Raw genomic sequence first — 27,491 nt, forward strand, 5'->3', positions numbered from 1 at the left:
CCCCTCCCAAACCCTATTTAACACACTCAAATGCTCTGTACTATTGATATGCTATTCAAATTTCATGGTAATGTTAAATTCTTAAAGTAAAAGTGACATTCTCCTTAATCTTCATTTTCATCCTTTTACTTAAATTTTTAACATTACCATGAAATGACTCAGGATGTTTGAGAGTGGTTTCAGCCTCATTGGATTTCATATGGAGAAAGTGGAATTTTAGATTTCATTCAAAATCCAGCAGACTTATCAGTTTTTCAGGATTGAAGGATTGCAATGTTTCCATTGAATTTTGTCATGTATTAGGGTATGGAACTCGTATTTAATCAAGAGCACCAATCCCTCTATGTACCTTGATGTTAGTGACATTGGTTGTCGAACTCCTCTGGGATTCGCTCCCAAACCAGGAGCTTCTGAAAATGTCGCTCTCGCTCCCCACTTTCGCTCCTGCTCCCAAGTAACACTGAGCCAGATGATGTTGGCAACTCTAGCAGTAGCCACTAGCCAGTAGTACTGGTCACAGACTTTTGTTGTAGAGGCCATTTATAGCCTCCTTGGTTATGTGTTTTTGTTTTGATCTCTATATCATCATCGTGTATGTATTGGACAATGCACTGGGTGCCATTTTGATATAATGGATATATTCATGAGCCTACTTTGATCATATGTTGTCTTCTATCTATATTCTAATGCTGTGTGTTTGGAAACATGAATGAAAATCTTTAAAATTATGTGTTTTTATAAAAAATAAATATTTAATGTATTTTTTACAACGACCGAGTCATTGAAATCGAGCCGGCTGAGTCGATACCGAGTCGGAGTCGACCCTTGGCCGAGTCGGAGTCGGAGTTGGAGTTTTAAAACTATGTTTCATACAAATAATCATTTAAAATAAATGTCGATTTATGGATGCTTCACATCTATCACTCATAAGAAATACCTAGTCAGCAACATCGAATGACCGGTGTTTGGTGTTCCTAGGATCCAAAGGGACCATATTCATGTCATAATCTGTTCGAATATTGCACAATGCTGAGAAAATCGATTGGTTTACAAATAACTCTTACAACCAAATGGTTGGTCCTCAAGTTATATTAGGATAAGCTTTATAATGAGTTCTATGTGCTACATGAAAGCAAGGGAAGATCGTCCTTTTTTGAATTTTCTATCCATGTACAAAAACCCTTGAAGAAACAACCAGGTAAACTTTATGAGAAAGCTCTCTTTTGGGCACAATGTGCAAATTCAAAGCAACATCATGAAATCAAATTTAGGTGATTCCATGCAAGCTTGAAAAGCTAGGTACAGATGTACATGGATTTAAGCTAGCATTTTCATTTGACAGCTTGCACTGAAAAATTGCTGTGTTTGCAGCCATAAAGAACAAACTGAACGAAACACCTTACTGGCACATTGTGGCCTCCAGATTTAATACTTGAATTTCGATATAAAACAAGTAACATTATAAATTTAGCAACTTGAATTATATCAAATAGTTTCCTTGGTGACTATATATCTTACAAAAAGAAATGCAAATAACATCAGATTATTGTCATCTAGTGTATGAGACATCATGGAAGCCCTTACAAACAACATGGTGGCTGTAATATGATCTAAGGGCCACACGTAGTCTAGCAATAACCAATTTCTAATTAGCTAGTCCTCATCATTTGCTAAATGGGCACCTCCTTGCTTGGCACACATGCAGCATGTCAAGTAATAAAACTGAACTGTAAAAAGGGCCCAATTAAAGGAATTGGAACAAAGTTAAAAAACTCTTACCCACGGAGACTGTAGAGCCTATACCATACATAAAAAATGCAAATAACATACATCAGATTATTTTTATTGCCATACAGTGTATGACACATCATGGACGCCATTACAAACAACCTGGTGGCTGTAACCTGACCTAAGAGCCACATGTAGTCTATAGCAATAACCAATTTATAATTGGCTAGTCCTCCTCATCTGCTAAATGGGCACCCCTTTGCTTGGCCCTACACACATGCAGCACGTGCCATGTAACAAATCTAAACTGTAAAAAAGGGCTCAATCAAAGCAATTGGAACAACGTTAAATAGAACTCATACCTATGAGAAGCTGGAGCTGCTCGAACTCTACTTCTAGAAGTTGCTGGCTTGCCCAAGACATGAGATTGTGATTCTGTTGGAAATGAAACAACACAGGTACAAATATTATCAAGCAAAGGATGAAAGTTACATTATCTAAAATTTATTTCCAAACAAATCCAGCCCTGGCCTAAAGAAACCAATCTGTAGACTCCAATTTATTACATTATGCTTCCCAGCTTTTATAGGTAGACATCCAACAAATTCTATAGTTAAAAAACTAAAAAAAAATAATAAAAAAGAAAAGAAAAGAAAAAGAGAAGGTAAATTCACTATGAAATACTAATCGTGATGTAGCGATTTTATGGTGTTCTCAACGAAAAAAGTCTAGCCCAAACTCTTGTGTTGAATAAGATAAGATAGGTTCCTGCTCCACAACCACACAGCACCTAACATGCATCTTTTCCTCCACTAAGATGCAACAGAAACAAAGAAATAAATAAAGACAATTAAAAAGAAATAAAATATATACCATGCCACCTCAAAACATGCAGAAGAAAAGTTTTCACCTGAAGAAAAGGATGCGAGAACAAATAAAATCTATTAGTAGTCTGTGAAATAGGCAATTGCCTTTTTCAATAATACATTTTATTCAACATTCCACAAAGTTTCTGGGAAGGGGGATGTGGGAACAGGGAGACGCACAAGCGAGACATGTGGAAGCACCCGACTTTTAGGGAACTTCCAGAGGGACAGAGGGGCGTTGGAGTGTGTGTATATATATAAACATGATTCAAATTCAAATTCAATAATGAAATAGGGCCATTAGTTTATCAAATATTTTTGAGTTGATTTGATGGTGTTTTTGTTTGTTAAATTGTCAAAAATTCAATGTGTTTTGTCATGTTACTCATGTATGTAAATTTTTTTAATTTTTGTAACTTGCAATCCTTATTTTGCCATAGGTTCACCATTCAACTTCAAAGTTCAAACTTCATCTTAAAAGTTTAAAAATCAAGATTCAAGAGTTCAACCAAGTTACAAACATGCCAAGGAAATTGGACTCTCTGTGGGAATTTGGTGAACCTGATGGAGGGTTTGATAGAATAAACTTGTCTTGCAAGTTGTGTGGGCAGCATATGTCAGGGGGGGTTTATAGATTGAAGTATCACCTTGCACAAATCCCTAAATTTGATGTAGGGCCTTGCTCAAATATAAATCCGGAAATCATCCAAAGAGCCATGAGATCATTGGAAAATTTAGAGCACAATAGAGAAGCCAAAGAAGAAATGAAGAAGCAACTAGCAAAGAGAGTGTTAAGCTTAGGTGAACAAGGAAGTGGCACTAGTTCTACTTCAGCCTCAATATCTACAACCAACCCGGTAGCTGCCTCATCATTTTTTGTTCTTATAACCACGCCTAGTTCACAACCATCTATCACTTCAATGCTTAAAAAAATTGAGAAAGAACAAGCTGACAAGTTGTTGGCCAAATTTTTCCTTTGGAGTGATATTCCTTTCAGCATTGCAAAGAATAATCCATTTTTCTAGCCTGCTGTTGATGCTATTGCAATTGTTGGCCCAGGGTACAAAATCCCTTCTCATGATAACTTTAGAGGTCGGATTCTTCAAAATGAAAAGGTTGACTGCACCAAAAGATTTGAGGAGTTTAGGGCATCATGGGCACAAACAGGATGCACTGTGATGTCAGATGGTTGGACCGACCAAAAGGGGAGAACCCTTATAAACTTCTTGGTTAGTTGTCCCAAGGGGACAATGTTTATGAAATCTATTGATGCATCTTCACATATCAAAGATGCAAAAACTTCATGTGATTTGTTGGATGTGTTTATTTTGAAGGTGGGTGTAGAACATGTTGTCCAAGTCATAATGGACAATGCTGCAAATTATGTTGCCGCTGGCAGAATGTTTATGGAGAGGCATCCTACTTTATTTTGGATACCTTGTGCTGCACATTGTATTGATTTGATGTTGGAGAACATAGGGAAAATTTCCTTTGTCAAAGATATTGTTGAGTCATCAAAAAGCATTACAAAATTTATATATAATCATACATATGTGCCTAACTTGATGAGAAAATTCACCAACAACAAAGAGTTGGTGCACCCCGCCATTACACGGTTTGCCACCAATTTCATATCTCTTTAATCCCTCTTGAATTCTATGTGGGATGTGAAGAGAATGTTTCTTTCAGAGGAGTGGCGTGCTTTGACAATGAGCCGCAAACCAGAGGGAGAAGCCATATGCATATTAGTTTCATACCAGGAAGACTTCTGGGCGAGAGTGCAGGAGGTGTGCACCATTACTAAACCTTTGGTAAAGGTTCTTCGATTAGTTGATGGTGAGAAGCCCGCAATGGGCTATTTATATGAGGCCATGGTCAGGGCCAAAGAATCTATTCGAGCCTACTATGATGATAAGGGAGATGAGGGGTTTCAGAGACAACTCCTATGGGAAGTGATTGATGAACAATGGAACAACACACTTCGTCGTCTCATTCACGCTGCAGGGATCTACCTGAACCCTGCATTTTCTTACCTATGTGGGTTCGTATTTGATGCTGAGATCATGGATGGATTCTTAACCTGTGTTCAGAGGATGGTGCGATCTCTAGCAGAACGTACAGAAATCTCCAAAGAAATTGAGACATACAAGATGGCAGGTGGCACATTTGGCTTTGACATGGCTATGACTGATAGGACGACTAAAAGGGCAGGTATTTTATGGTTTGTTTCAAATTTCATTGTCTCTTCAAGTTTATAACTTCATACTTTGCTTCAACTTTCAAATTTCATTTTTTTTCTTATGTTTATTTAAAATTTTATTTGTAATTTTGTTGTAGATGCATTGTGGAGAATGTATGGTGCCAGGGTACCCCTTCTGCAAAAGCTTGCCATTCGAATCCTCATGCAAACATGTAGCTCCTTAGGATGCGACCGCAACTGGAGTGTATTTGAAAAAATACACAACAAGAAGCGCAACAGGTTAAATTTAAAACTTAAAATATTGCAAATTTCCAAATAATTTTTTGAATTCATTAAACAATATTTTTTTTTTTATAATTATTATTTCATGATCTTTGTACAAGTTGGAATCCCAATGACTTAATGACATGGTCTACGTCTACTACAATCTTCGATTGTGGGTGAGGCAATTTGAGAGGATACCTGATATGGAGGGCATCTCATTGGATGGGATTGACACCATTGCTGCATGGAGGGTTGAGGCCAAGAGGCCTCTCATGGAGTCTGTCGATGATTGGTTAGGGCAGGAGGTAGCGGAGGGGGAGGAGGAGGAGGAGGAGGCGGAGCAACAGGAGGAGGTGACACCACAGTTCCAACCATACAAATAGTTTTCCTTAAAACAAAAAGGAAAAAATAAATTGGCACCAAAGTTCTATGGACCATACCAAATCAACAAAAAGATTAGCCAAGTTGCATATTAGTTTAAGCCTTCCGGATAAAAGTCGTATCCACAACATCTTCCATGTATCATGCCTTAAAAGGGCACGTGGTGACCATCAATCGGCACAAATAACGCTTCCATCCTTAGATGATGAAGGAAGGGTCATTTTAGAGCCAGAAGGTATCATATCCATCAAGGAAAAGAAGCTCTGATATCATGTAATCAAGGAATACTTGATCAAGTGGAAGGACTTACCAGAAGAAGAAGCTTCTTGGGAGAATGAAGCATTTCGCCAACAACATCCGTCGTTACATATGCTTTGAGGACAACGTAGTTTTTGGGAGGAAGGCAATGTTATATAAAAATTAGGTAATTGTAATTAATAGTTTATTATTAGGCAAAGGGCATGATCAAAGATCATATCCATTCACCAAGAGGCACCCAAGGCAGTATAAAACCAAGGGCCTCCATCATCTATCTATTGATTAATAATAAAATATGTCTTTGATGAATCACTAAGTTCATCTATTCCAGTTTACAAAAAATATCATAATAAATATGAAAGAGTCAACAGTTCCAAAAGCTACTAGAAACTATAAAATACAAGTAAATCTATTATCTATTGCTAATGCTTGGGCCTCTTGCCACCACAAGAAAAGTCTAATTTCTAAGAAAGCATTTAGAATGATGAATTAGTTATAAAAAAGCATAAAAACATGGATTAAACCATATAGCATCTATCATCTAGTAGTTACAATCTTCATCAACCACAGGTACACAAGTTACAAGTTTTGATTTATATAGCATGTAAGGGTGCACATAACCAAAATAGCATCGAGTGCAATCCATCTCTGAATCGAAAATACATCAACAAACAGGCTCTAGATGGCCTCTATCATCCAAAAAAATCATGCTACAACAAATACCTACATATCATCAAAATAATTGCCTATATTAGGACCTTTGTCATTAATATCACCCTATAAGCATTAGCATAAGAGAGAAAAATGTAGCATGTCAAGTCAAGATTTTGTTTGAGTGATGGGTACATTTTTATTAGGGTCATAATAGAGGAGTTTGACAACCAATGTCACTAACATCAAGGTACATAGAGGGATTGGTGCTCTTGATGAGTTCCATACCCTAGTACATGACAAAATCCCATGGAAACATTACAATCCCCCCGATCTTGAAATCCTGAAAAAACAGATAATTTTGTTGGACTTTGAGTGAGATCTAAAATTCTACTTTCTCCATATGAAATCTAATGAGGTCGGAACCACTCTCAAACATCTCGAGTCATTTCATGGAAATGTTAAAAATTTAAATAAAAAGATGAAAATGAAAGATAAAGGAGAATGTCACTTTTACTTTAAGAATTTAACATTACCATGAATTGTACATCAATACTAGGGCCATAGGCTTGATCATTAGGCTACCTCACTCAAAAATTCTTGTTTCATTGAAAAAAAATTGTGTTTGCATAAAAAAATTGCTAAAAAAGCTAGGGAGCAACTTTTTTTTTAGGGAGCGCACTCCCAGGGTCGTTGCGCGCTTCGGGAGCAGGTTCGAGGGGGGGTGCTCCCATGCAACCCTCAATTCACCCCCCTCTCAATATTTCCAACAGTTTTCACTCTTAGAGTCTTAGTTACTGTTTTGTTGCTAATTAGTATGCAGTATTTTGTAAACTTTTAGAAGCAAATGCTTCCAACACATTTGATGAAGATAACCATTGCATTGAATTCTTCATTTCGAGAGGACCAAAATCAACCTAAAGATCACTCAAATCGGTAAAGGAAAAGTGTGTTTTTGCAAATGACTGGGTTTCAATTCAAAAACACACTTTTCCTTTACCGATTTGAGTGATCTTTAGGTCGATTTTGGTCCTCTCGAAATGAAGAATTCAATGCAATGGTTATCTTCATCAAATGTGTTGTCCAAAGTGGAATTTGACCTCAGTTGTATAATTTAACACTCCCTCTCAACTAGGGAGAATTCCACCTGTCAATACCTGTCCAACGATCATCATGTCATATCGTCATCATGTACCATCTCTGCTCATCTCATGCTCAACATTCTCAAATCTAAAGAAGAAGAAATGTTGCAGGGGAGCTCCAGCTACCACCCTGCCTCTATCGTCATCGGGGCGACTCTGCTACCACCCAGAATCATCATCATCATCGTCATCATCATCAGGGAGCCATAGCTACCACCTAGAACCAAAGACAATGGGCGAGACCAACCTACCCCAAGCATAGAGATCACACTCTATCCCAAAGTCCCTAACAATAGGTGAGATCAACTTATCGGGGGTAAGGATCACACTCTATCCCAAGTCCCTCAACCCATTGGCCAGATGAGAGAGGTTATCCCCTAAGTCACCACATTTGTGTTCGTGTTCGAGTTCGACGACTTTGAAATTCAAATAAAGTTCGACACCTAAAATTTTGCCAATAAAGTTCGGCATAAAATTCAACATATAGAAATTTGAAATATATATATATATTCAATTTTAAGTAGACAAAAACACACATGTGACATACATAAACCATTGTTACAGCGTACAGGGTTGATACATCAATATATGTTTAGTGAAGATGACATCGAATTCCAGTGCTCATACTTGGTGTATCAGTGCTACATTTAAGTTTTTAACCATACACCATATGCTTGTCACAAATTACAATGCTCTTTAAATTTGTGAGGAATATTGCAAAAAAATTATGAGAGATCATTCATCATAACGTGAGCCACATTTATGTTCCATAAATTAACACATAGATGACAAATCCTAGAAATGTCCACATCCACCAGTCTTGTCAATTACCATTACTGGATTTGTGAAATTTTAATGGAGTGTTTATGTTGAGAATTATTAACATGAAACACTAATGACAATGAAAATTCTCACGTGCTCTCTTCTATTTATGTCCACTCTCATTAACACCGACTATTGCTAACATTGAACAGTCACCGGCATATAAAATAAAACACAACCTGCGGCTGCAGGATGGAGACTCGAGAGCCGAGAGTGAGAGTATGGACACGTGAGGGATTGAGTAAGCATTAAGGGTCAGGGGATGAGTGTGCAGGAAGTAGCGACGAGAGTCGATGGTCATATGCAAGAATGAAATTCTCATGCCCGCCTAACCCTCGAAAACACCGAACAAAAAAATTCCTAAATCGAACTCCATCGAATTTCTGGCAAATTTTATCGATTTTTTTTCAAATTTGTCACGGGTTCGTGTTCGGCGAACAAAAACGAATTTGTTTGAATTGCTTTGAGATTCAGCGAATTTCAAACCCGAAGGATTAAATTCATCGAACTCAGTGACTTAGGTTATCCCACAGAGTGGGCAGGACGCTAACTGGGGCATACCCTAATTAGGGGAGATCTCAAGTCTGAACATCCTATCGATCAAAGGTCTCTCATCCCCAGGAGCCCTATAACTCCATTCCACACCCTGGGAGCTCAACCACGGGGGAAGAGCATTGCTCAGTGTTCTTGATTAGCCCAGAACCTTATTTGAAAGGGTCATTTCAACCAGTCCAAGCTTCTCTCTGAAGACCAAGAACTCCCCTTTCGGCAAAGCCTTGGTGACAATATCAACTATCTGCTCATGTTAATTTTTAGATAACAATGGTATGTTCTATGCTTAAACACAATTTACTTTAATGTTCCTTTAGCAACCCAATGACAAATTCAAATTATATCTAGTAGCAATCACATTAACTTATAAACATTGACAGTAAATGTAGATAGAGCATAAAATCATATGTAGAAAACAAGCCAAGACAAGACAGCACAAGATGTGTCGGATGCCAGGGACAAACCCCAATGTGGGGAAACCCTTTGATCAAATCTTCTTATTAATCTTCAATAGTTCAACAGAGAGAGAGAGTACAAATATCATAAGTACAAGCCCAAAACAAATCTGCCAAATCAACATTCAAACCAGCAGTTAATGCAGCCCTAACTAGAAAGTCAACAGTGGTCAAAGTTGTCCAAAAATGTCCTCCAAACAACAGTCCAATTCGGTCCTCTAGGACAGTCAGAGTCAACCCAAAACAATTCGGTCAAACCAAGTCAAAGGAGAGAGAAACACTGTTGTAATTTTTTGTAGTCAACTTGAAGTCAGTGCTGGTCAACCTATCCCAAACTCATCAATTTTTGTGCCAATAAATGAGGCCTAGAGAAATTGGAATTCTAGCCCAAAAACTGAGGTGAACGTTGGTCAACGCTTTGAAACTTTACCCTGTTTTGACCCAGAAAAACTCGGCCTTCCACCACACATGCGAAGAAGAGAAGTTGCCTCCAAGTGGTACGAACCAAACAAGAGAAGCGAGAGATGATGTGATGTGTGATGATGATGGTGTCCAAATGAGAGAAGGGTCACTCTTATTTATACAATTCGTTGAGGGTGAGGAGACCCATCCATTGGGCTTCATGAGCCTACATTTGACTGAGGTCGACCTTGACAATTTGTCCATAAGAAGAATAAATTCATAATTCCATTTCTACTTGTCAGAATGAGATGATCTTTATATCAAAATTGTACCTCTCTGAAAGAGGAATCCAATGCAATAATCATCTCCATCATATGAGTTGTCCTAAGGTGGAAGTTGGCCCTAGTTGTCAATTTTAACACTCCCTCTCAACTAGGGAGAATTCCACTTGCCAATCCATCATCGTGCCAACCTATCATCTTGAACCATCATGCCATCACTGCCCTGCTCTGCTTTGTTGAACCATGAAGTAATAATGAAGAAGATTTGATCAAAGGGTTTCCCCACATTGGTCTTTGTCCCTGGCATCCACCACTTCTTGTCTTGGCTTGTTTTCTGCATATGATTTTATGTTCTATCTGCATTTACTGTCAATGTTTATAAGTTAATGTGATTGCTATTGGATATAATTGGAAATTGTCATTAGGCTGCTAAAGGAACATTGAAGTAAATTGTGCTTAAACATAGAACATACTATTGTTATCTAAAAATTAACATGGTATCAGAGCTTAACTGAAGATAAAGCCCAAGCAAGAGTGAAGCAAAGCAATCACTAAGAGAAATTGTTGGACAAGGACTTGGAATTAGTCCCAATGACGACTACAACTTTCTTCAAATCTGAGGACAAGCTTAAGGACAAGTCCGACTATCACGCATGGAAAATGACTTTGGATTTGACTTTGGAAGAGAATGATGCCATGGTGTTAAGTTATGGTATGTTCTATGCTTATAACAGTTTACCTTTCTTTCTTATTATATTCCACAGATTAGCAATCACATGTACATAAAGTAAAGTGCAGATAGAACATTAAACGATCGACAGAAAACAAGCCAAGACAAGAGACACAAGATGTGGCGGCTAGCCAGGGATAAACCCCACAATGTCTGGGGAAAACCTTTGATCAAATCTTTTCTTTATCTTCAATGATTTAGCAAAGAGAAATAGTACAATAAATCTGATTTATATCAGCAGTAGCAAACCCTAGATCAGCAGCATCAGCATTAGCAGCTTCATCATCAAAACTAAGGTAGTCGATATCTCACAAACCGACCATCGGATCGGCTTGATTCCACCACCAAAAGTTGCAGCCTTCAGAGGAGGTTCAAATGAACCTACAACGTAGTTCAGAAGAGGAGGTTTGATGGTCCACGGTGGTCAAACTTTGGATCTGCAATTGCAGCTTCAGTTTCAGCAGCTTCCTTCAAACTAGGGCAGTCGATATCTTGCAAACCGACCGTCGGATCGACTTGATTCCACCACCAAAAGTTGCAGCCTTCAGAGGAGGTTCAGATGAACCTACAGTGTAGTTCAGAAGAGGAGGTTTGATGGTCCACGCTGGTCAAACTTTGGATCTGCAGTTGCAGCTTCAGTTTCAGCAGCTTCCTTCCACATGTGTGAGAGAGAGACTCTTTTCTGCGCAGTAGAGAAGACCCTCTTTTCTGCACAGGAGAGAGAGAGAGATGTGATGAGATGAGTGAGTGCAAATGAGGAAAAGTCCTCTTGTATTTATACACAACTGATGATGTTTGAATAGATGCGACTGTTGGGCTTCTGAGCCTACATGAGTTGTAGGTCGGCTTGATAATAATTCCATAATCAAAATAAATCCATATTTCCATAAATACTTATTGAAATCGCATGATCTTTAGATCAATCCTACAGCTCTCGACGAGAGGAATCTAATAAAAATATTATTAGCCATGAATAAGATGACCCGCATGAAGTTTGGCCCTGGTTGCCAATTTAACACTCCCTCTCAACTAGGGAGAATTTCATCTGCAATTTGTCTGTCAGTCGCTACTATTCATCCATCAAATGCACTACCCTATACAGCCTAACCCTTGCCCTGCTCTGCTCTATTTTACCTGTTCTGCTTTGTCTTGTTCTGCCCTGTACTGATCTGTATTGTTCTGCTCTGTTCTGCTCTGCTCTTGCATTGTTCTGTTTTGCTTTGCTTTTGTCCGAATTATGAAGAAGAAGAAATGATCAAGGATGTATCATACTGACTCAAAGTCAGTCTCAGAGTATGTACCACTGGTCCCAGACCAGTCTCAACCAACCCAAAGTCAGCGTCATAGTGAGTACAACTCCATTGGTCCCAGACCAGTATCATCCTCAATTGACTCAAAGTCAGTCTCAAAGTGCGTACTACTAGTCCCAGACCAGTCACAACTGACCCGAAGTCAGCTTCATAGTAGGTACCGCTCCTACCACTGGTCCCAGACCAGTATCGCAGTCTCAGAGAGTGTACCATTGGTCCCAGACTAGTCTCAACCGACCCAAAGTCAGCGTCATAATATGTACCACTCTCACTGGTCCCCGACCAGTACTGCACTGACATGAAGTCAGTCTCAGAGTATGTACCACTGGTCCCAGACCAGTCTCAACCGACCCAAAGTCAGCATCATAGTATGGTACAACTCCTACCACTAGTCCCAGACCAGTATCATTAATCCCAAATCAATGGAAGTCATCCTAGCGTAGGGAGTATGGTAGATACAGCGATGTGTCCATCGGTACTACTATGGTCCCTAACTTCATTTCCCTGCTCATTGATAAGATGAGAGGTACTTTCCATGAGTCCCAGACTGCATGGGTAGGATGGCTCGACAGGAGAACTTAATCAATCCCGTCCTCACAGGAGAACACACCAATCTTGCTACAATCGCCATGGAGAACACATCAATCCAAGCCTCACAGGAGAACACATCAATCCTGCTACAATCGCCATGGAGAACACATCAATCCAGGCCTCACAGGAGAACCAATCATCCTGCTACATAGGAGAGAGAATCATCCTGTCCCACAAGAGAGTGAATCATCTTGTCCCACAAGAAAGCGAATCATCTTGTCCACAGGAGAGCGAATCATCCTGTCCACAGGAGAGCGAATCATCCTATCTCACAAGAGAGCGAATCATCTTGTCCACAGGAGAGCAAATCATCCTGTCCACAGGAGAGCGAATCATCCTGTCTCAAAAGAGAGCGAATCATCTTGTCCCACAAGAGAGCGAATCATCTTGTCCACAGGAGAGCGAATCATCCTGTCTCACAAGAGAGCGAATCATCCTGTCTCAGTGTGCACCACCAAGGGAAGGTGAGTCACCCTATGGTCGTATGTTGCTCCAGTAAGAACCGCAAGCCCCCAGAGCTCCTAGAGCTCAATGTATGCAACATGCAAGACCTTTGTACAAGGGTTTCTTGACGACTCCAAGTCGCTTGGGAAAATCATAGATTAGATCTTTCCTCGGGGCTTTGACAAGGTGTATCGACCTGTACATCATCTTAATGTGATGGAGCCTCCTTGCTCATCGACTTACCATATACTAGATGATGTCTATCTGCTAGAGCAATCGACGAATACGGGATTCCTCAATAATCGAATCCCACCTCTGGTTGTTACAAAGAATCACAGTGGTATGTGTTCAAACAGCTCACTGAAGAGCTTCCCCAACCAGGCAGCTTCATACGAGTTCATACTCGTAGACATGTATCCGGTCTCGGCGGTGCTTATGGCAATCGACTTCTGCTTTCTACTCATCCATTATATCTAAGCAGAATCCAAAGAGAAATAGCACCAAGAAGTGCTCCAATGATCCTCCACACTACCTACCTAATCAGCATTCGAATAATCATGCAGTTTCATATTTCCGGCAGTGTATCTCAATCCATGAGAGATTGTGTCCTGACGACATCTCAGAAGATTCTTGGCACCAATCTAGTGAGGCTCAACCAAATATGAGCTCACAATGCTAACTGCAAAACATATGTTCGGACGGAGGTTCACCAAGCACATCAACGCGAATGAGTTTTTGAAACTCAGAGGCATTTCCCAAATCTGGTCCGACATCACTACCATAATTCTGAAAGTTAAGATCCTCGAGGTAGTCACAAGCTTGCAGTCCACCATACCAAATCTTTTCAAAATCTTCACCACATATTTTCCTTGAGATAGGAAAATCTCCCTTGGTTTCTACCACACTTCAAGTCCTTGGTTCTTCATTTCAAATTCAGAAGCCAACTCCCTCTTACATTTGTGAATGAGAGGGTATGCCCCTGTTAGAAAGAGGTCATCCACATAAAAAACCAGTATTAGAGGCTTGCCATCTTCAACCTTTAAGTAAAGGTTAGGATCGGCTTCACTCCTAGTGAATCCCAGCTTCATCAAGTAGCTATCAATCCTCTCATACCATGCTCGGGGTGCTTTCTTCAGTCCATAGAGAGCCTTTTTCAACCTGCATACATGAGATTTTCAATCATAAATCTCAAATCATTCGGGTTGCTCCACATAGACCTCTTCTTTGATCGAATCGTGCAAGAACGCGGTCTTGACATCTGTCTGATGTAGGTTCCATCCTTGTGAAGCCACAAGGGCTATGATCAAGCGGATGGCCGTATATCTGGCAACAGGTGCAAATATCACATCATAGTCTATACCTTCCTTCAGGGAGAAACCACGAACAACAAAACGAGCCTTATACTATTCCGTACTTCCATTTGCTGCTTGTAAAGCCATTTTGAAGTAACAATTGTCTTGTCCTGGGGTCTGGGAACTACTTCCCAGACATCATTCTCCATAATGGTCATAGCATCCTTCCATACTTGATGCTTGACGGCATCTGAGAATGATGAAGGCTCATTTTGTATGATTGTGCTCATACTGGTCAAGTATCCCTAATACCTGTTGGGTTTCTTACTTTCACAGAAGGTTCCTCGGGGTGCAGCATGTCTTTCAGCATCATCAAGTATCCCCCTAAGCCATGAAGGCCTCTTCCTGGAAGAGGAAGGCTCAGGTGGATAAATAGGATCCATCGGTTCTTCCACATCAGGCATTGTTACATCATCTACCCATAGAGACAACTTCCACAATTGTACGATGCCACACCAGTCTGCTCTGGCGTATGTGGTGTAGTAGTCTCCCTCTTAATGCCAACCTCAGTTATGCCTGAGTGAACCAACTGTAATATATCAGAGGTCTTGCTTAGGCTTGAGGGGAATGGTCCCCTTTTGAGCTTTCCTTCGGCACATCCCGAACATACACCTTCTTTTTCTACTCCAAATTCGGGCATCCCTATTACCATTTGTCTTACACCGGGTAGAGCTTTATAATGAAGGTGGGGAAACCTCCGATGCCAAAGTTCGGACTGAAGAGATGTGTCATAAGACATGACACCTACCTGACTTTCATCGACCTAATATAATGAATCAACACGAAACCCAAGAGTAAAGGCATCTTTAACATTATTTTTCGATACACGTACCTTGCCATCGCTGAAGGTTACCTTGTAGCCTTTGTCTTCCATTGTTGAGATGGACACTAGGTTCTTTCGGAGGTCAGGTGAATTTAATACATCCTGGAATTTCTAGCCTTCTTGAATGGTTGTCCTCTTCCTTGATTTCCAGCATTCCTTTTACCTTTGCTATTGAATTTTCCATCCTTTCGATTACCATGAGAGGGATTTTGATCATCATCACAGTGAGATTCCTTTCTATCAAGGCATTCCCTTGCATAGTGACCTGCTTTATTGCAAATGTAACATCGTCCTTTTCTTCCACCCTTAGGTCCAACCTTTCTTTTCGATTTAGACTCAGAATTATTTCTTTTCTTAGCATGAAAAGAAAAGGCAGCAGGAGGACCTTTAGGCAAGGGCATTTCTTGCTTTTCTACCCTTGTTTCTTCTAGAATGCATCTAGCCATTAATTCCTTGAAACCAAGAATTACATGATTGTTCAGAAGAGTGGTCCTGAACACGTACCATTCAGAGGGTAATCCTCCAAGAGTTGTGAGTGCCATTTCCCGATCAGAAAGAGTTTCTCCGATAGATAGGAGATCGTTCCTGATCTCGGTGATTCGTTAGAAGTATGCTTGCATAATCTCATCTTTACCCTTCTTGATTTCCCTCAGCTTATTTCTAAGAAACAAAACCTGATTTGCATTAACTTTAAATAAACTCACCAGTCTATCGTAGATTTCCTTGGAGGTGTTCAGGTCAAAGATGTAGGCCACCAAGTGCTTGTCGATAGAGTCTCGGATGATCTTTTTTGTTTTGACTTCTCCGGTTTTCCATTTGTACCTGGCAGCAGCGGATGCATTTGATGGAGGCTCAACAATATTGCCTCTCACATGGTCCAACACTCCTTGTTCTTCTAGGATAGCCTTGCCTATCTTCTCTTCGGTGATTTCTCTTGCTCTTGCTTGGGCTTTGTCTTCACCTCAACTCTGATACCATGTTAAGTTATGGTAAGTTCTAAGCTTATAACAGTTTACTTTTCTTTCTTATTATATTCCACAGATTAGCAATCACATGTACATAAAATAAAGCGCAGATAGAACATTAAACGATCAATAGAAAACAAGCCAAGACAAGAGACACAAGATGTGGCGGCTAGCCAGGGACAAACCCCACAATGTGTGGGGAAACCCTTTGATCAAATTTTTCTTTTATCTTCAATAATTCAGCAGAGAGAAATAGTACAATAAATCTGATTTATATCAGTAGTAGCAAACCCTAGATCAGCAGCATCAGCATTAGCGACTTCATCATCAACACTAGGGCAATCAATATCTCACAAACCGACCATCGGATCGGCTTGATTCCACCACCAAAAGTTGCAGCCTTCAAAGGAGGTTCAGATGAACCTACAACATAGTTCAGAAGAGGAGGTTTGATGGCCCATGGTGGTCAAACTTTGGATTTGCATTTGCAGCTTCAGTTTCAGCAGATTCCTTCAAACTAGGGCAGTCGATATCTCGCAAATCGACCGTCGGATCGACTTGATTCCACCACCAAAAGTTGCAGCTTTTAGAGGAGGTTCAGATGAACCTACAGCGCAGTTCAGAAGAGGAGGTTTGATGGTCCACGCTGGTCAAACTTTGGATCTGCAGTTGCAGCTTCAGTTTTAACAACTTCCTTCCACATGTGTGAGAGAAAGACTCTTTCCTGCGCAGTAGAGAAGACCCTCTTTTCTGCGCAGGAGAGAGAGAGAGATGTGATGAGATGAGTGAGTGCAAATGAGGAAAAGTCCTCTTGTATTTATACACAACTGATGATGTTTGAATAGATGTGACTGTTGGGCTTCTGAGCCTACATGAGTTGTAGGTCGGCGTGATAATAATTCCATAATAAAAATAAATTCATATCTCCATAAATACTTATCGGAATCGGATGATCTTTAGATCAATCCTACACCTCTCGACGAGAGGAATCTAATAAAAATATTGTTAGCCATGAATAAGATGACCCACATGAAGTTTGGCCCCGATTGCCAATTTAACACATGGACTATGTCAAAGGAAGAATAGTCGAGTCTCATTCAAATGCATCCGCAGCTACACAAACCAAGTATAAGAAAGGTGAGGTAAAAGCTAAGAAGATTATTGTTGATTCCATTCATAAGCCTTTGGTTGCATATATTTTTGATTTGGAAACATCTAAGGAGATGTATGAAAAGTTGGTTGGGATGTTCAAAGTAAACAATGCAAATCAAATTCTATTTCTCAGGGACAAGCTTAAAGATATCAAGATGCACAGAGGAGAATCCATCCAATCCTATTTCACGAGGATTACTGAGATCAAAAATGACCTTCTATCTATTGGTGAAATCACTGGTGATTGGGAACTCTCTCTTATTGCACTTGGGGGTCTTACAAGAGATTGGGATGTGTTCAACACTACCATTCTCAACAATGATAGGATTTCGGGATTTGATGAACTATTGGCCAGATGCACTCAAGAAGAAATAAGGATGATGGAAAGACACAAGCCCTCGAATGGAAAAAATCCTACTGTCTTCTCCGCTCATTCTAAGAGAAGGAACAATGTTGGTCCAAGGAATTAAGGACAAGGGTTCAAGTTGGGATTCAAAGAAGGAAGAAAAGGAAGGTGCTTCAATTGTAACAAGTTTGGCCACTTTGCTAGAGAGTGTCCTCACAAGAAAGATACTCCAAGAAATGATGACAACAATAACAACAACAACTTCAAGGGCAATGGCAATCAAAGGAACAACATGTTCAATAACAAAGGAAAGAGGAATGCTCCTGCTGCTCGAAATGGAGGTGGTTGTCCTCCCAAGAAGTCGAGAAACTCCAGGTATGATGAAGTTAATGTTGTAAAGCAAAAAGAATTTTATCTTATTTTTGCCCTCTCCACCGCCTCTCCTCCAGATACATTAGACCATTGGTTGATTGATAGTGGTTCCTCAAGGAACTTCACTAGGTATAAGCAGACCCTCTCTTAGTTGAAAAGAAGACAAATATGGAGATTATAATTGGGGATAATGGCACTTATCTCGTGAAAGGAACTGGGATCGTTACTCTTCACTTAAATCAAGGTCAAACCCTCTACTTACAAGAAGTGCTATATGTACCTGATTTGAAAAAGAACCTAGTTTCTATTTTTGCGATGGAAGATAAGGGTTTCAAGGTGTCATTCATTAATGGGAAGGTTCATATTTGGCAAAGGAATCCAAGAGATGCATTCACTCTAGGATTCAAGGTTGAAGGTCTTTATCAGGTTGGAGGAAGTTCGTTGGGAGCAATGACTTGTGATACTTCTCTTCAATCTAAATTATGGCACCGGAGATTTGCTCACCTTCATTTCAAAGCCTTACATGATGTAAGGAAGATGGTCACAGGGATGCCCGAATTCAACTTAAATCATGAAGGTGTTTGTCAGGGATGTGAAGCTGGAAAACATACAAGGGTACCATTCCCCTCAAGTGAGACTCAAACCACTGATATTCTTCAATTGGTCCATTCTGATATATCAGGTATGTTGCCCGTAACATCTTTGGGTGTATATTTGTATTATGTTATTTCTGTGGATGACTTCTCTCGCAAGACATTGATCTATTTCTTAAAGAAGAAGAATGAAGTATTCAAATGGTTCCTCTCCTTCAAAGCCTTGGTCAAGAACCAAACAAGGAAGAAGATCAAAATTTTGAAGACCGGTAATGGGATTGAATATGAGTCTAATGAATTCAAAGACTATCGTGGATAAGCGGGCATTGAGAGGGAGACTATGACCGCATATACTCCTGAACAAAATAGTGTTGCCTAAAGGAAGAATCATACTATCATTGAAACCACCTGGGCTTTGCTTCTTGATCAAGGTCTTTCGATGTTCTTATGGGGTTTGTCCTTGGCATCCGCCACATCTTGTGTCCTCTTGTCTTGGATTGTTTTTTGCATATAATTTTATGTTCTATCTGCATTTACTGTCAATGTTTATAAGTTAATGTGATTCCTACTGGATATAATTGGAAATTGTCATTGGGCTGCTAAAGGAACATTGAAGTAAATTGTGCTTAAGCATAGAACATACCATTGTTATCTAAAAATTAACAGCTCATTTGTCTAAATGTGGAGGAGTCTCACCGCTCCTCTCTACACCATGTCACAGATGTAATGATATATGATCTCGATATGTTGGACTTGTCGTGAAACACACGATTCTCTTACAAACAAATCCCACTCTTGTTGTCAAAATAGATGTTTGTCGTGTCCATAACCTGCTCAAATAGCTCTGCAAAGAGCTTCCTCAACCAAATTGCTTCACAACTCGCAAGTCTAGTTTCTATATACTCAGCCTCAACATTGCTAAGGGCTACAAACTTTTGCTTCCTGCTCATCCATGATATCATGGCAGATCCTAGACTAAAACAACATCTGGAAGTACTCTTCCTGTCGACAACATTACTAACCCAATCTGCATCTGTATATCCATGTAGTCTAATGTCTCCAGCAACATATCTCAATCCAAGGTTAATAGTCCCATGTAGATATCTCAATACATGCTTGGCAGCAACCCAATGTACATGGTGAGGCTCGGTCATAAACTAGCTCAAGGTGTTAACTGCAAAACATATATCGGGGCGAGTATTCACGAGAAACATTAGAGCACCAACCAGTTGTCTATACTCAGAAGGGTTTGCTAGGTCTGGTCCAACAACTTCTCCACACAACTTCTTGAAATTCATCTCCATAGGTGTAGGCAAGGACTTGCACTCAACCATGCCAAATCTCTCTAGTAGTTTCACAACATATTTTCCTTGTGAAAGGAAAATCTCGTCCGACTTTTGCCATACTTCTAGTCCCAGGAAATAGTGCATCAAACCAACTTCCTCTAAAATTCTAGAATGAGAGGGTCTGCACCTATCGTGAATAAGTCATCAACATATAATAGCAAAATGAAAAGCACACCTTGGACCATTTTGAAGTACAAGTGTGGATCAACATTGTTCCTTGTGAATCCCAGCTTAATCAAGTAATTGTCGATACAAGCATACAAAGCACGGGGGGCTTGCTTCAATCCATAGAAAGCTTTCTTCAATCGACATACATGGGTCTTCCTGTCATAAACTTCAAATCTTGGAGGTTGCTCTACATACACTTCTTCTTAAAAGCAAACCATGTAAGAAAGCAATCTTCAATCCATTTGATGGAGAGTCCATCCCTAACTTGCAGCAAGGGCTACTATCGAATGGATGGTTGTATATTGGACCACAGGAGCAAATATATCATCGTAATCTTCTCCCTCTTTTTGAGAGAATCCACAGGTTACGAACCTTGCCTTGTATTTTTCGATGCTTCCATTAGCCCCATGCTTGATCTTATAGATCCATTTGGAGGTTACCACAGATCTTCCCTTTGGTCTCGACACAATATCCCATATGTCATTTTTCATAATAGACTCATATTCTTCGGCCATTGCATCCTTCCAAACTTGTTCCTTCACAGCTTCTTCAAAGGTACTAGGTTCAACTTGAATCATATTGCTCATAGCTACAACATATGCTTGGTACCTGCATGGCTTCTTGCTTTCCCTGAAAGTTCCACGAGCAGCAGCATGTTTCTCAGCATCTTGTAGTGTGTCTTTGAGCCAAAGTGGTATTTTCCTAGAAGTGGATCACTTGGAGGAGGATCCAAGGGGTCCATAGGCTCCATGGGATCATCAACGATGTCCTTCTCGGATTCAGGCATAGAAGGACCTTCTAGAATATCCATATCATCACTCTTGTCCTTAGGAGGAGGAGGCGGAGGGAGGTCCCTTGCTTTTCTAAGAGCAACATCTTCATCGAATGTTACATCCCTGCTAACTTCAACCTTCCTTTGACCAGAAATATATATTCTAAATGCTTTAGAATCTTCACTATATCCAACAATCGTACCATTTCTCCCTATAGCTTCTAGCTTGTTTCTTTTGTCCTTCGGCACATGGAAGTATATGGGGCAGCCAAAAATTCGAAGATGACCAATATCGGGCTTGACACCTGTGAATACTTCCTCGGGAGTCTTGTTGTCCAAAGCTTGATGAGGCAACCTATTTTGAACATATACCGTTGTGTTTGTTGCTTTAGCCCAAAGGAACTTTGGCAACTTTTGATCATGGAGCATGGCTCGGGCAACTTCTACAATGGACCTGTTCTTTCTCTCAGCCACCCCATTTTGTTCGGCGGTGTAGGGCACACAATAGTCTCATTCTTAATTCCTTCCTTCTTACAAAAGTCTATAATTTCATTTGAGGTGTATTCCCCGCCGTTGTCGGACTTGAAGATTTTTATTTTCTTCCTTGTATGATTTTCAACCAAAGCCTTGAACTCTTTGAACATTTTGAATGCCTCACCCTTGTGCTTCAAATAGTATATCCATGTCTTCCTTGAGAAATCGTCGATGAAGGTGATGTAATATAGGTGACCCCCAAGAGAATGCACAGGCATTGGACCACATATATCAAATGAATGAGATGAAGAATTTCTCCCCTCTTGTTTTCACTAGAGAGGAATGATCCCCTTATCTTCTTTCTGCTAGCACACCCAGGGCATACTCCATCATGTTGAGCTTGAACATCGTGGATCCCAGAGACCAACTTCTTCTATTTTGGAAGAGCATCATAATGTAGATGGGTTAGCCTTCGGTGCCACAGCTTGCTTTGAAGATTTGTATTATGGACCATAGCTAGAAGATGTCTTCTTGTGACTCTATAGAGTCCTTCAAACCTAGATCCCAATGTGAAGGCATTTCTCATATAGGATCCAACAGGTCAAGAAAGTACTTTTCCTTTAATGAATGCAACCCTCATTCCTTTATCCTCCAAAGCAGATATCGAAACCAAATTCTTCTTTAATCCCGACACATATAATACATCATGAAGCAAGACAGATTCCCTAGAGTTCAAATGAAATTTGACAGACCCAAAGCCCTTTACGAGATGAGTGGTATTGTCACCAAGAATAATGTTCAAATTGGTCTCCCTCTCTACCAAATTAGAGAGAACCTCCTTATATCCAGAGAAGTGATGAGAGGCCCCACTATCAACCAACCAACTATCCCAAGAATCCGAAGGAGATGAACTAGATAATGCAAAAATAAGAATATATTCAGATTGATTAGTAGCATTGCCTTCATACCTGGAGTTCCTTGACCTCTTTGGAGGACGATAGCTATCTTCACGATCATTGGGGGAGTCTCTTCTTCTTTCATTCCTTCTTCTATCATCTCTTCTTTCATGTGACCTGTTGTTGTTGAAGCCACAGTTATTGTTGTAGGACCTTGAAGAGTTTCTTCTTGGAGCATCTCTCTTTTCGAGACAATCTCAAGCATAATGACCCTTTCGATGACAATTGTAGCACTCAACATCTCTATCTCGCCTTCTTGAATCCCTAGAATCTCGATTAGATTAAGGAGGTTTTCTTGATTTAGATAGCTTTCCCTTTCCTTTCTTGCATTTTTTTTCTTTCCTCGAGCAACATAGGCAATGGGCTCTCCTTCCATTCATCCTTGAACTCTTCCTCTAGATATCATCCTTGATTCTTCTTGAATGAGCTTTCCAACAAGCTCATCAAATGACGGGAACCTATTGTTGCTTCTGGTAGTAATGAAGGCTTCCAAAATGGGAGGGAGGTCTCTAAGAGTTATAATCACCAACTCCATGTCAATTGTGGTTTCCCCAATTTTTTGCAATTGATCTCTAAGACGAGATATCCTCATAATGTATGATTGCACAAATTCTCCTTTCTTCATCTTCGTATATTTGAGTTGATCTTTTAGGGAGATGACTTCATTCAAGTTATTGACTTCATACATGCCAGCTATCTTATCATACACGTCCTTAGACCTTCTCAAATTTCCAACATACGCAAGTAGATTGTCTTGTAAACCATCAGCTATAATTTTTTTGCTTTTAACTCGCCTTTCTTATGCTTGTTTTTCACAGCAACGAAAACATTTGTCGAAATGCGTAACTAGGTTCGGTCTTCATAATGACGTGTAATAATTGTGATTTTATGTAATTGATGAAAGGAAGAAAAATAAAATTATTATTGTTATGCTTGTCTCATGAGTTTCATGAGCAAGGAATTTTATTTTTAGTAATAGCTCCCATTGTGAGCCTTTAGGTTTTGTCATCTAGTCATAAAAGTCAAATTGAGTCAATGTCATGTATGAAGGACCCTTCTTGGGCATGTTACATTTTGTATGAGTCATTAAATAAGTATGAAAGCCCTCCAAGACAAGCACAAGACCTCTCCTTCAAGTCAGCTTCAAAATAGAATAAATGATCTCCTCCAAATGACATGTCGGCTCACTCTCCAACTTGTCGGCTTATTTGATGAGGAAACAACTATAAATAAGCAAGCTCCACCTCATTTTAGAAGCAAGGATTTTTGGTTAACATTTGAAGTTAGTAAGTGACGTGAAGGTCAGCGAAAGGGAGCCTTATGGTCAGTGAAAAGAAGGGAAGGAAGAACAAAGTCCCTAGCATTGTTTTGGGTCTGTTTTGAGAGTTGACGTTATCCACACGTGCAAGGAATCTTTGCTGTCCAAATTGCAAAAAGAAGCCGAAGTATAACAGTCAGATTTGAGCACAACACAAGGAGAAAGTCAAGGTGATACTCAAGCCGAATTCAAGGAGAAGAAGTCTGCTTCTAGATCAAGGAAAAAAAGGGTCTAAGTTGGTCCATCTGCATGACCTAGGGTTCTAATCTAGGACTGAAAATTGCAGGTCTGTCCCTAGGAACCAAGACTCAGAAAGGTAGCCGAGAAGGAGGAAAAATCGTGAAGTGTGTCTATTGTCGACACAAGGAAGAAAGAAGTCATCAAAGAAGGTTTATGACTTGGTCTTGGAGTGGAAATTAGGTCAAGGGTCTTGGTCTTGGTATTTGTCGATTGGAATCTCTATAAGAAGAAGAATTTGTTCGGGTTTTCCTCTCAAGTGGGAGAGGTTTTGGCCTTGGCTTATACCCTATATTTTGTGTCTCCTGTCTCTTTATGGTTCATGCATTGGTAGTTGTTCGATGAAGAATAATACTATACTAACATAAGTAAAAGAAGATCCTAATCTAAGAAGTAAAAAGCATTCACAAGCATTACTAATAGAAGAGAAATCACTTACCCTTGATGCCCTAGATTTCTCAACATGGTTTTAGAGCTAATGTGACTAAGTCAAGGAAGGGCATCTTATCAAGGGACACTTAAGGATCTATATCGAGGAACGCATCAAATTGAAGATCATCTTGAAGTCAAAATCTACAAAGGAAGCATCATAACCCTAAATTGAAAAATAAATCTACACCAAAAGAAGTCTTGGGGTCATCATCAAGAAAAGAAGGCCAAGACCCTACATCTACTCAAGTTGAAGAGATCTTCGAATCAAGGTAAGCTTGAAGTTTATTCATCCAAGAGAAGCACTTCAAGATCAAGATTATATCATCATCTTGAAGAAAGTAAAAACCCTAGATCAATCAAAGAAGCATTCCTAGGATCCGCTCTAAATCAGTTTGAAGTTGAAGCGTCTTGAAGACTATTCATCCAAAGCTAGATCAAAAGGCGTTGTCATCAAGATTCTAAGGCGATCTCTCTCTCGTTGAAGCAAGGTCCTTACCATTGAAGACATCACCAAGAAGTCATCATTGATCTTCATCAACAAAGACATCACCATCAAAGGATCCAAAGAGATCTCACTCTCTGTGGGATCAAGGATCATTCTTGAAGAAAACTACCTTTATCAAGGAGAAGTTTTCTATTCTCTATATCATCATCAACATCAAGGAAGCAACAAGAAGAAGGAGCATCCTATCAAGTAAGTATATTTATGTCCACATTTGAATCTGTCAAAATGTCTTTTTGCAAGGAAAGCAACAAATTGGTTGGGGCTTCAAACTATCTTGCATGGAAGAAAAGGACAGATCTGAATCTCATTGAAAATGAGGTTATGGAACATGTCAAAGGATCTATCACTAAACCAGGAAAGGAAGATGCTCAAGCTCTTGCAAAATATATGAAAGGGGAAGTTAGGGCTCAAAGGATTCTCATAGAATCTATCAAGGATCCCCTCATCCCATATGTATCAAAACTCGAAACTTCAAAAGAAATCTATAACAAACTGGTAGAGTTGTATTCCGTAAGCACTACTGGAGAAATTATCTCATTAAGGCAAGATCTCTACAAGTTGAAGATGTCAAGGGAAGATGGAATAGCCTTATACTTTATGAGGATATCTAAAATCCAGGATCAACTACAAGATTTGGGAGAAGTCATGTCTGATACAGAAATGACTAAAGTTGTACTAAATGCACTACCGGAAGAGTGGGGTAGCTTTACTTCAAGTATTTATGGGAAGAAAGAAGCTACTCCATTCCAAGATCTATGGTCACAGTGCAAGATTGAAGAATCTAGACTAAAGGCCAAATCTGATGTGGGAACAGGTGAGCAAAATCAAGCTTATGCTACAATGACAAGGAGAAACGGTGGAAAGTCTGGTTCTCGGAAAAAGAAAGGGGACATGGCTAAGATTCAATGTTATGGGTGTCAAGAATATGGGCACAACAAAAGAGATTGTCCAAAGATCAAGAAGGACAATAACATAAGAGGAAGAGAAGAAGCCCACATCACTGAAAAAGTGGAGGAAGTTGAAAAGAAAACGTCCAAGAAAGAGGAAGTAAGAGATCTCTATTATGACTGAGATAGTCTATCTCACATAAGTTTTTTTCAAGTTCCTAAGTCTTCTATTGTAAGATATGGCTATTATGATTCACTAAGAAAAATAATGGGATGCATCAAGACATCATAAAAGCATTGAAAGCAAGAGCTCGGGACATCATCATAGAGAAGCATAAAAGATGGTTGGAATCTATGGCAGTCAAAAATGAAGGATATAGCTCTTGGAAACCTCATTGGAAGCATAAGTGGCACTTATGGGAAAGAAAAAGCTCATCTAATACAAGGTTCATCATACATCTGTCAAAAGGAAACATCTGTTGGATGGGGATACTCTAGATCCCCAAGATTCTCTAATGGAATCTTCATCGAAAGGTTCACTGATCAAGAGAGGAAGCAAGTGTTTCATCAAGAATTCCAAACTTGTGGAACTCATGGGATGATGGTATGATGACATAAAAGAATCAGAGCAAGGGATTGAAGTTTTTTCAATCAACGGAGCTACTACATAAAGTCTGGATGACCCAAAGGAAAAATGAGGTATGTATGCTTACATTTGATATTGTAGAATCATGTCATATGGTTGCAGATAACATGGATCAATGCTCTATCTTCAAAGCATAATCAAAAGGAAGGATCTCCTCCCTCGAAGGAATGCAGAAATGCATGGGTCACACATTCACTAGATGAAATCAACATAATATGTCCTCATATGAAGTATGAGGTGGTTGACATTAATTGGAGGAACTCTGATTGGAAGTACCCGAGAATGAAATGTGTGAAGAAAGGAAGGAAGAGATCATGGATATGCAACCATGGAGAAAGGCAATCAACATCCAAAGACCAAGAAGATTTGACGAGGATACCTCCATGAAAGATATGAAGACTCTAATGGAGTCTGAAAAAAGAAAAAGACCCTTAACAATATATATCTTTGGGAGATGTGTCGATATGTATGCAGGATGCTGATGCAAACTAGAAGATGTCATGATGAAACACCATCACAATGGTAATTTTGATTTAAGTGTCCATTTCCTAGTTTTGAGCAAATATCTGGATGGGCTTATGCAGGTTTGCCAAGGGAGGATCAATGGATGTCTTCCATCACCGATGCCAATGTAGTAGGATGAAAGATCCTTTTGGAAACATGGCATGAAGAAGGTAGCATGGCATGAAGGAAGGTCAGATATGAACAGATAGATCACTTTCCGATGATGATATGACTGACTAATGAATAAAAGTGATGGATGGTTTGTGCCCTATGAAGAAGTCCCAAACATGAAGACTCTTAAATAACGAAAAGAAGTTCACGACATCGTGAGGAGTAGTTCTTCAAGCAGCTGGTTATCCCATCATCTCCACCTGAGGAGCTATTGTAGGTCCCTAATTAAGAGGGAGCCTAGAAACAAGTTTCTTACTTGGTAGAAACTTGGAATAAAAATACCTAAGCCAAGAGGGAGCTTAGGTACATTCCAACCATGGGGATATGTACATTCCTTTATTGGAATAGATATGTCTTCCCTAATTAAGAGGGAGAGATAGACACATCATTCTTGT

At 39.7% G+C, this 27,491-nt stretch overlaps 1 protein-coding gene across 1 annotated transcript in view; it reads right to left on the reverse strand.

Moving 5' to 3' along the window:
- Positions 1 to 1,445: 1,445 nt before the first annotated feature.
- LOC149186782 (U2 small nuclear ribonucleoprotein auxiliary factor-like protein) overlaps positions 1,446 to 27,491 on the reverse strand; it is a 287,216-nt gene continuing 261,170 nt past the window's right edge. The window contains exons 6-7 of the mRNA XM_089411123.1: positions 2,091 to 2,163; positions 1,446 to 1,997 (exon numbers count right to left, since the gene is read on the reverse strand). Of these exons, the coding sequence (XP_089267249.1) occupies positions 1,955 to 1,997; positions 2,091 to 2,163 (116 nt within the window). The 3' untranslated portion in view covers positions 1,446 to 1,954. The remainder of the gene's footprint in view (positions 1,998 to 2,090; positions 2,164 to 27,491) is intronic.

This window comes from Pinus tabuliformis, chromosome 3_1, assembly GCF_031772625.1.
Source record: "Pinus tabuliformis cultivar Carrire ecotype Pingquan chromosome 3_1, CPIR1, whole genome shotgun sequence".
NCBI classification, from domain to species: domain Eukaryota; kingdom Viridiplantae; phylum Streptophyta; class Pinopsida; order Pinales; family Pinaceae; genus Pinus; species Pinus tabuliformis.